General features: G+C 42.7%; 2 protein-coding genes across 3 annotated transcripts in view; both read right to left on the minus strand.

Annotated features, from left to right (window-relative positions):
* Positions 1 to 2,671, minus strand: part of rpgrb (retinitis pigmentosa GTPase regulator b) — a 16,528-nt gene extending 13,857 nt beyond the window's left edge. The window contains exons 1-4 of one of the 2 annotated variants that reach the window (XM_062042403.1): positions 2,463 to 2,671; positions 927 to 959; positions 747 to 839; positions 609 to 671 (exon numbers count right to left, since the gene is read on the minus strand). In XM_062042403.1, the coding sequence (XP_061898387.1) occupies positions 609 to 671; positions 747 to 839; positions 927 to 959; positions 2,463 to 2,481 (208 nt within the window). In that variant the 5' untranslated portion in view covers positions 2,482 to 2,671. Of the gene's footprint in view, positions 1 to 608; positions 672 to 746; positions 840 to 926; positions 1,053 to 2,450 lie in introns of both variants that reach the window. The other variant, XM_062042393.1, reaches the window with a different exon arrangement.
* Positions 2,672 to 5,124: 2,453 nt separating this feature from the next.
* LOC133646732 (tubulin alpha-1A chain-like) lies at positions 5,125 to 9,194 on the minus strand. Its single transcript, XM_062042444.1, has 4 exons — positions 8,525 to 9,194; positions 8,219 to 8,441; positions 8,005 to 8,153; positions 5,125 to 6,393 (listed from the first exon to the last, which is right to left on the minus strand). The coding sequence occupies exons 1-4, from the start codon at positions 8,525 to 8,527 to the stop codon at positions 5,413 to 5,415; spliced, it is 1,356 nt and encodes a 451-aa protein (XP_061898428.1). The 5' UTR covers positions 8,528 to 9,194; the 3' UTR covers positions 5,125 to 5,412.
* Between the last annotated feature and the right edge of the window lie 400 nt (positions 9,195 to 9,594).

The following is a 9,594-nucleotide window of genomic DNA, read 5'->3' on the forward strand; positions in this document are numbered from 1 at the left end:
TCCGCCGGGTGGCGGGTCTCTCCCTTAGAGATAGGGTGAGAAGCTCGGTCATCAGGGAGGAGATCAAAGTAAAGCCGCTGCTCCTCCACATGGAGAGGAGCCAGATGAGGTGGTTCGGGCATCTGGTCAGGATGCCACCCGTTTAGGGCACGTCCAATTGGTAGGAGGCCACGGGGAAGACCCAGGACACGTTGGGAAGACTATGTCTCCCGGCTGGCCTGGGAACGCCTCGGGATCCCCCGGGAAGAGCTGGACGAAGTGGCTGGGGAGAGGGAAGTCTGGGCTTCCCTGCTTAGGCTGCTTCCCCCGCGACCCCACCTCGGATAAGCGGAAGAAGATGGATGGATGGATTATTATTAATAATGTATTATAATTTATTTTTTCTTTATTTAATTGATGTATTTGCAAATAGTACTTTGTTTTTCTGCTGTTTCTTTCTTTCTTTGTCAAATATTTTGACATTTAGGGCAGACGACAGATATATGATGCATGTGAATATGATGTAATGGATAGGAATGTCTGATGCTGGATGTCAATAAAAATAAAATGGAAAAAAAGAAAAGAAAAGAAAGCGCCAGGGAGGCCGGAAAAGATGTTATAATGCTGACCTGTGCAAATGAGCGAATGATTTCTCCCACAGGCGACAAGACGCACCTTCTGGGATTTGAGAGCTGAATGCACACAAACACAACACATTAAATCTTATATTTGGTACATGCACACTAAACACTTTATTGAAGGCAAACCTTTGACACAGGTGGGCTTGTTCACAGACACTTTGGACCCCAGGCCGAGCTGGCCCCAGTTGTTGCTGCCGAACATGAAGAGTTTCCCATTTTCTGTGAAGACAAACATGGAAGAACCTTTTAAACCAGTAAACAAAAAAAACATTTCTCAATTGAATATATTTGCAAGAAAGCAGGTACCTGTTATTAGGGCGGTGTGTTCGTCCCCGCATGCTATTTTGTGAGGGATATCGTTTTTTAACCAAAATTTACTGGGAATATTGTCAGCAAATTTACTCTTGCCAAATGTGAAAACTGCTCCGGAATCTGCAAGATAATGTGGACAGAAACAATACGTTTTTTTTTAAATTGGCATTGTAAAATATATACTAAGAACACATACGTACTAATATGTAAACAAATGTATTTGTTTCAACGTGAATTTGTATCAGGAAAGTATTTCAAAGATAAAAATGGCACTGAACATTATTATTATTAGCATATAAGGCACTGAACATGACCATTATTAGCATATAAGGCACTGAACATGACCATTATTAGCATGTAAGGATGAACATTATTATTATTCGCATATAAGGCACTGAACATGACCATTATTAGCATATAAGGATGAACATTATTATTATTAGCATATAAGGCACTGAACATGACCATTATTAGCATGTAAGGATGAACATTATTATTATTCGCATATAAGGCACTTAACATGACCATTATTAGCATATAAGGATGAACATTATTATTATTAGCATATAAGGCACTGAACATGACCATTATTAGCATATAAGGATGAACATTATTATTATTCGCATATAAGGCACTGAACATTATTATTATTAGCATATAAGGCACTGAACATGACCATTATTAGCATATAAGGATGAACATTATTATTATTAGCATATAAGGCACTGAACATGAACATTATTAGCATATAAGGCACTGAACATGACCATTATTAGCATATAAGGATGAACATTATTATTATTAGCATATAAGGCACTGAACATGAACATTATTAGCATATAAGGCACTGAACATGAACATTATTAGCATATAAGGATGAACATTATTATTATTCGCATATAAGGCACTGAACATGAACATTATTAGCATATAAGGATGAACATTATTATTATTAGCATATAAGGCACTGAACATGACCATTATTAGCATATAAGGATGAACATTATTATTATTAGCATATAAGGCACTGAACATGAACATTATTAGCATATAAGGCACTGAACATGACCATTATTAGCATATAAGGATGAACATTATTATTATTAGCATATAAGGCACTGAACATGAACATTGTTAGCATATAAGGCACTGAACATGACCATTATTAGCATATAAGGATGAACATTATTATTATTAGCATATAAGGCACTGAACATGAACATTATTAGCATATAAGGCACTGAACATGAACATTATTAGCATACAAGGATGGACATTACATTATTAGCATATAAGGCACTGGACATTACATTATTAGCATATAAGGCAGTGGACATTACCATTATTAACATATAAGGCACTGAACATGAACATTATTAGCAAATAAGGATAAACATTATTATTATTAGCATATAAGGAAGCGTTCAAACGCGGGCAAATGTGAGCGAGCGTACAACACTCGCCACGACTTTTTGACAGAAATGAGTGCTTAAAGGAAATGTGAAGCGTTTTATTTACCAGGAATCTCACCCTCCGCCTCCCCCGCCATCTCTGCGGCACTTTAATCCGCTTTGCTCGGCGTCATTTCAGTCATGGGCGTGCTGGCGTCCCTCTTGTTTGCCGCCGGACAACCCGGAAGTCAACACAATATCGCCTAGGCTACAGCCGTGTCACTCTTAAAGGGGCAGTACACGCTGGAACCTTCTAGACTACAGCCGTGTCACTCTTAAAGGGGCAGTACACGCTGGAACCTTCTAGACTACAGCCGTGTCACTCTTAAAGGGGCAGTACACGCTGGAACCTTCCAGGCTACAGCCGTGTCACTCTTAAAGGGGCAGTACACGCTGGAACCTTCCAGGCTACAGCCGTGTCACTCTTAAAGGGGCAGTACACGCTGGAACCTTCTAGACCACAGCCGTGTCACTCTTAAAGGGGCAGTACACGCTGGAACCTTCTAGGCTACAGCCGTGTCACTCTTAAAGGGGCAGTACACGCTGGAACCTTCTAGGCTACAGCCGTGTCACTCTTAAAGGGGCAGTACACGCCGGAACCTTCCAGGCTACAGCCGTGTCACTCTTAAAGGGGCAGTACACGCTGGAACCTTCTAGGCTACAGCCGTGTCACTCTTAAAGGGGCAGTGCACGCTGGAGTGGCCCCCAAGAAATAAAAAAAAACATTTTTTATTTTTATTTTTATTTTTTTATTTTTTATTAAATCAACATAAAAAACACAATATATACATTATATATCAATATATATCAATACAGTCTGCAGGGATACAGTCCGTAAGCACACATGATTGTATTTCTTTATGAAAAAAATTAATAAAATAAATTGCATATATTGTGTGGTTGCCATAAAAAAACATCAAAGTTTTATTTGACAAAAGAGCATAAAACAAACAAAATAATAGTTCAAACGTAAAATGGACAGATATATCTGAAGTTGATCTCGTAATTTAAGTATTGAAAGTAAAAAAAAACTAATAAAAATGTATCACTTTATGAGTGGGAGACCTTTTGGATCCCAAATATATTTAGTATGATTTTATTTAACTTTTCACTGTGATTACTCAACAATATTAAATAATTAAAATCAATGGTGTCCTGCATTATTGATCTTTTAGGGCTCTAATTATTACTGCATTTCAGTTTTACTATAAAAAACAAAGTTGTCTTTGACAGAAAAGGCATAAAACCTTTTTTTTTTTACTATATATCAACCTGAAGTTGATATAGAGATATACTGTAAGCGTTAAATGAAAAATAATAATAATTTGACTTATTTTTTACATTTTAATGACTGAGACTCTTTATGGCCCTAAAGGTTGAAAAAAAAAAATGTATATATTTTGTTATGGTTTGAAAATGAAAAATATCAAAATGGCCCCCGCATGCTTACATTTTTCCATGTGTGGCCCTCAGTGGAAAAAGTTTGGACACCCCTGATTTATAACATAACGAAAAAAGGCCTGTTTACAAAATGCCAAAATCAAAAAAGTTAAGTTCCTGTCTTTTTTCATGTCCAATGTTGTAAAGGTGGAATATAGAATTATAGGCAAGTAGAGGTACAGTATAAACGGTTTTACGCTGTTTTATATGATTAAAAATGTGTTATTGTACTTATCAAAACAGTAATAAAAGGATGATGAAAGAAAGAATCGTTCAGTTGTCCCGAGTTACGTCATCCACTTTTACTTTTCTTCAACGTCTTTGTAAGATCTCATTCTACAGTTCAGGGGCCGTACTTATCAAGCTTCTTAGAGTGCCATTTTACACTTAAGTCCTGAGAATTTGCGAAATGTAGTCCTACTCTCAAACTTAAGAATAAAAGCTTTTTATCAACGTTCTTAAGTCTAAGAATCACTCCTACTCTCCATGATATATAAGAGACCTTCAGAGGTGTCTTAAGTGGTTAGGAGTTGCCAGCAGGGGATGGCACTGAGGCGAGAGAGACGTGCGCCAACATTCAGGAAGCGGAACGATGTCCTGGATTTGTTTGATGACGAGCAGCTGATCAAACGGTATCGTTTAGACAGAGCGGGTATTATTTTTGTCACAGATTTAATACTTTTCGATTCCTTGTTGATTTCTGCATGTGTCTGCAGTGGGCTAGTATATATAGAGCCACCCACACCAGTTTCAAATGAGTTGCCTAATTAATGAATTGGAAAGAAAATGTTATGACAGTAGCGTATGTGTGTGGCCGTGAGGTGAGTGACGTCAGTGAGTGTGTGGGCGAGAGAAGAGAGGGAGCGGTAGCGTGAGTGCCGGCGGGGACTAGTTTGTTTTGTATTATTTTGTAGTTTATTGTCAAAATATACACTCCCATTGTCCACTTAAATATTTCCAAGATATTTCTTTATTCTTAGACAACGGATTCCCTTCCGTGATTGGTCATTTCTATGGACACAGAAATGACGTCACCTAAAATTGCGTTTACGGCACATAGTAATGTCGTAATTCAGCTCTGAGTGTGACACTTAAGATTCAGTCCTACACTTCGCTGAAAGTGTGAGTAAGACGCTTGATAACTAACTTTTAAGTGCAGCTTTCAGTGAAGAATTTATTTACTCTTAAGTCAACTCTTAGCAGACTTCTTAGGAGTAATTCTAAGAAGCTTGATAAGTACGGCCCCAGGTCAGCTTCAAAATCAAGACAGGAAAGTCACGCATTGAGTTTGAGGTGCTTTATTGCAGAAGCAACACATGCACATCTTGTGAATATTAGGATAGTAAAAGCACAAGACAGATTTTGCAAAGCACCCGGCTTGTTGTGGTGAGTACTGAGCGTGTTGTTTTGCAGTCTTACAAGCGGAAAGAACAAACATGACATTGCATTCTGCAACAAGCGTCTCACAGCTGCTGATGGCGTCGCATGCTGGACTGTGAAAAACAGGATTTAAACAAAACATCACCGCACTACAAGCCAGAGAATGGTAAATAATGATTCCGTGTTGCTTTTGGAAGGTAGTACTTCAGTTAGTACTCCTCCCCTTCTTCCTCTCCATCATCTCCAACGGTGTCCGTGCCCACCTCCTCGTAGTCCTTCTCCAGGGCGGCCATGTCCTCTCTGGCCTCAGAGAACTCTCCCTCCTCCATTCCTTCGCCCACGTACCAGTGCACGAAGGCCCTCTTGGCGTACATCAGGTCAAACTTGTGGTCCAGTCGTGCCCACGCCTCAGCAATGGCGGTGGTGTTGCTCAGCATGCACACGGCCCTCTGGACCTTGGCCAAATCTCCTCCAGGAACCACAGTGGGGGGCTGGTAGTTTATCCCCACCTTAAAGCCAGTGGGACACCAGTCCACAAATTGGATGGTACGTTTGGTTTTAATGGTGGCGATGGCAGAGTTGACGTCTTTAGGCACCACGTCGCCGCGGTACAGCAGGCAGCACGCCATGTACTTGCCGTGGCGAGGGTCGCATTTTACCATCTGATTGGCTGGCTCGAAGCAAGCGTTGGTGATCTCAGGCACAGACAGCTGCTCATGGTACGCTTTCTCTGCTGAGATGACGGGGGCGTAGGTCGCCAGAGGGAAGTGGATGCGTGGGTAGGGCACCAGGTTGGTCTGGAACTCTGTCAAATCCACATTCAAAGCGCCATCAAAGCGAAGCGAGGCCGTGATTGAAGAGACTATTTGACCAATAAGCCTGTTCAGGTTGGTGTAGGTGGGCCGGTCGATGTCCAGGTTTCTCCTGCATATGTCATAAATGGCTTCGTTGTCCACCATGAAGGCACAGTCCGAGTGCTCGAGGGTAGTGTGCGTGGTCAGGATAGAGTTGTACGGCTCCACCACAGCAGTGGACACCTGAGGAGCCGGGTAGATGGCAAACTCCAGCTTGGACTTCTTGCCATAATCCACTGAGAGACGCTCCATCAGCAGAGAGGTGAAACCAGAACCGGTTCCTCCTCCAAAGGAGTGGAAGATAAGAAAACCTTGGAGGCCAGTGCACTGGTCAGCCTGCGTAGGCAAAAAGCTTCATTAATCTACAAACCCCGTTTCCATAGGAGTTGGGAAATGGTGTTAGATGTAAATATAAACGGAATACAATGATTTGCAAATCATTTTCCAGCCATATTCAGTTGAATATGCTACAAAGACAACATATTTCATGTTCAAACTCATAAACTTTATTTTTTTTTTGCAAATAATAATTAACTTAGAATTTCATGGCTGCAACACGTGCCAAAGTAGTTGGGAAAGGGCATGTTCACCACTGTGTTACATGGCCTTTCCTTTTAACAACACTCAGTTTTGGTTTGGGAAGTGAGGAGACACATTTTTGAAGTGGAATTCTTTCCCATTCTTGCTTGATGTACAGCTTAAGTTGTTCAACAGTCCGGGGGTCTCCGTTGTGGTATTTTAGCTGCCACACATTTTCAATGTCTGGACTACAGGCAGGCCAGTCTAGTACCCGCACTCTTTTACTATGAAGCCACGTTGGCATTGTCTTGCTGAAATAAGCAGGGGCGTCCATGATAACGTTGCTTGGATGGCAACATATGTTGCTCCAAAAGCTGTATGTACCTTTCAGCATTAATGGTGCCTTCACAGATGTGTAAGTTACCCATGTCTTGGCCACTAATACACCCCCATACCATCACACATGCTGGCTTTTACACTTTGCGCCTAGAACAATCCGGATGGTTTTTTCCTCTTTGGTCCGGAGGACACGACGTCCACAGTTTCCAAAAACAATTAGAAATGTGGACTCGTCAGACCACAGAACACTTTTCCACTTTGTATCAGTCCATCTTAGATGAGCTCAGGCCCAGCGAAGCCAACGGCGTATCTGGGTGTTGTTGATAAACTGTTTTTGCCTTGCATAGGAGAGTTTTAACTTGCACTTACAGATGTAGCGACCAACTGTAGTTACTGACAGTGGGTTTCTGAAGTGTTCCTGAGCCCATGTGGTGATATCCTTTACACACTGATGTGGCTAGTTGATGCAGTACAGCCTGAGGGATGGAAGGTCACGGGCTTAGCTGCTTACCTGCAGTGATTTCTCCACATTCTCTGAACCCTTTGATGATATTACGGAGCGTAGATGGTGAAATCCCTAAATTCCTTGCAATAGCTGCTTGAGAAAGGTTGTTCTTAAACTGTTCAACAATTTGCTCAGGCATTTGTTGACAAAGTGGTGACCCTCGCCCCATCCTGGTTTGTGAATGACTGAGCATTTCATGGAATCTACTTTTATACCCAATCATGGCACCCACCTGTTCCCAATTAGCCTGCACACCTGTGGGATGTTCCAAATAAGTGTTTGATGAGCATTCCTCAACTTGATCAGTATTTATTGCCACCTTTCCCAACTTCTTTGGCACGTGTTGCTGCCATCAAATTCTAAAGTTAATGATTATTTGCAAAAAAAATAAAGTTTATGAGTTTGAACATGAAATATGTTGTCTTTGTGGCATATTCAACTGAATATGGCTGGAAAAGGATTTGCAAATCATTGTATTCCGTTTATATTTACATCTAACACCATTTCCCAACTCATATGGAAACGGGGTTTGTAAACTTAATTCATCTCCAAATATTTTCGATGACATTATTCAGTGGACTCACCAGTTTGCGAACTCGGTCCAGAACCAGGTCAATGATCTCCTTGCCAATAGTGTAGTGACCACGGGCGTAGTTGTTGGCAGCATCCTCTTTTCCTGTGATCAGCTGCTCAGGATGGAAGAGCTGGCGGTATGTTCCAGTACGCACTTCATCTAGTAGGCATGCAGCATATTATACTCTGATGTTTGGTTGACTAGTTGTGCTGGTCTTGTCTCACCAATGACTGTGGGCTCCAGGTCCACAAAGACGGCTCTGGGGACGTGTTTGCCAGCTCCAGTCTCACTGAAGAAGGTGTTGAAGGAGTCATCTCCACCTCCGATGGTCTTGTCACTTGGCATCTGACCATCTGGCTGGATGCCGTGCTCAAGACAGTACAGTTCCCAGCATGCATTGCCGATCTGGGCTCCTGCCTGGCCAACGTGGATGGAGATGCACTCACGCTGCAAGAAGTAGTGGTTCAGATGTTGAGAAGCACATTGTAGTTTTATCCTCAAGCTGGATTACACAAATGAAAGGATCTTACCATAACTCTTGAAGATGGTAGTTCTCTTGTTCACCTGAGATAAGTGCTTGGAAATGTTGCTGCGAGCCCAAAGGCGGTGTGCTGCTTTATAGCGTGGTGCTGCTTTATAGCGCGGTGTTGCTTTATAGCGCGGTGTTGCCTGGCAGCAGCTTGGCATGTTGTGGCAACCAAAGGATCTGCAGAAGCAAGCGACACAGGAGGAGGGGCACAGAACGGCAAGAAGTCTGACCTGTGACAATGGTTGCTGTTAGTAACAAGCAACGAACGGACTTAATGTGAAATGCGACACACAACCGCTGCGTCTCCTCATGTTTCACATCCTGCACTTCAGCCTGTCTTGTGAGGGGAAACAACAACAAGGTTGCTAAACTCGATGAGCTCGGGGACAACAATTCATTTTCTGTGGTGTTGGAATTAAATGTTTCTTTGACGAAGGTCTTCTCGTGCACCTTGAATTTACCAAGATGAACAAAATTGATTTTATACACTTGTCCAAATGTCCATCCATCCATCTTCTTCCGCTTATCTGAGGTCGGGTCGCGGGGGCAGCAGCCTAAGCAGGGAAGCCCAGACTTCCCTCTCCCCAGCCACTTGGTCCAGCTCCTCCCGGGGGATCCCGAGGCGTTCCCAGGCCAGCCGGGAGACATAGTCTTTCCAACGTGTCCTGGGTCTTCCCCGTGGCCTCCTACCGGTTGGGGAGGAGATCTTGCCCCAAGTGGAGGAGTTCAAGAACCTCGGAGTTTTGTTCACGAGTGAGGGAAGAGTGGATGGTGAGATGGACAGGCGGATCGGTGCAGCGTCTTCAGTAATGTGGACGCTGTATCGATCCGTTGTGGTGAAGAAGGAGCTGAGCCGGAAGGCAAAGCTCTCAATTTACCGCTCGATCTACGTTCCCATCCTCACCTATGGTCATGAGCTTTGGGTTATGACCGAAAGGACAAGATCACGGGTACAAATGAGTTTCCTCCGCCGGGTGGCGGGTCTCTCCCTTAGAGATAGGGTGAGAAGCTCTGTCATCCGGGAGGAGATCAAAGTAAAGCCGCTGCTCCTCCACATGGAGAGGAGCCAGA

Source organism: Entelurus aequoreus, linkage group LG01 (genome assembly GCF_033978785.1).
Source record: "Entelurus aequoreus isolate RoL-2023_Sb linkage group LG01, RoL_Eaeq_v1.1, whole genome shotgun sequence".
NCBI lineage: Eukaryota > Metazoa > Chordata > Actinopteri > Syngnathiformes > Syngnathidae > Entelurus > Entelurus aequoreus.

Bases quoted from the DNA above. Each gene is read 5' to 3' on its own strand.
- LOC133646732 (XM_062042444.1), bottom strand. The intron at 8,154-8,218 runs GTGAGACAAGAC...CATGCCTACTAG, and splicing joins CCTGGAGCCCACAGTCATTG to ATGAAGTGCGTACTGGAACA. The intron at 6,394-8,004 runs GTGAGTCCACTG...TTGCCTACGCAG, and splicing joins TGGACCGAGTTCGCAAACTG to GCTGACCAGTGCACTGGCCT.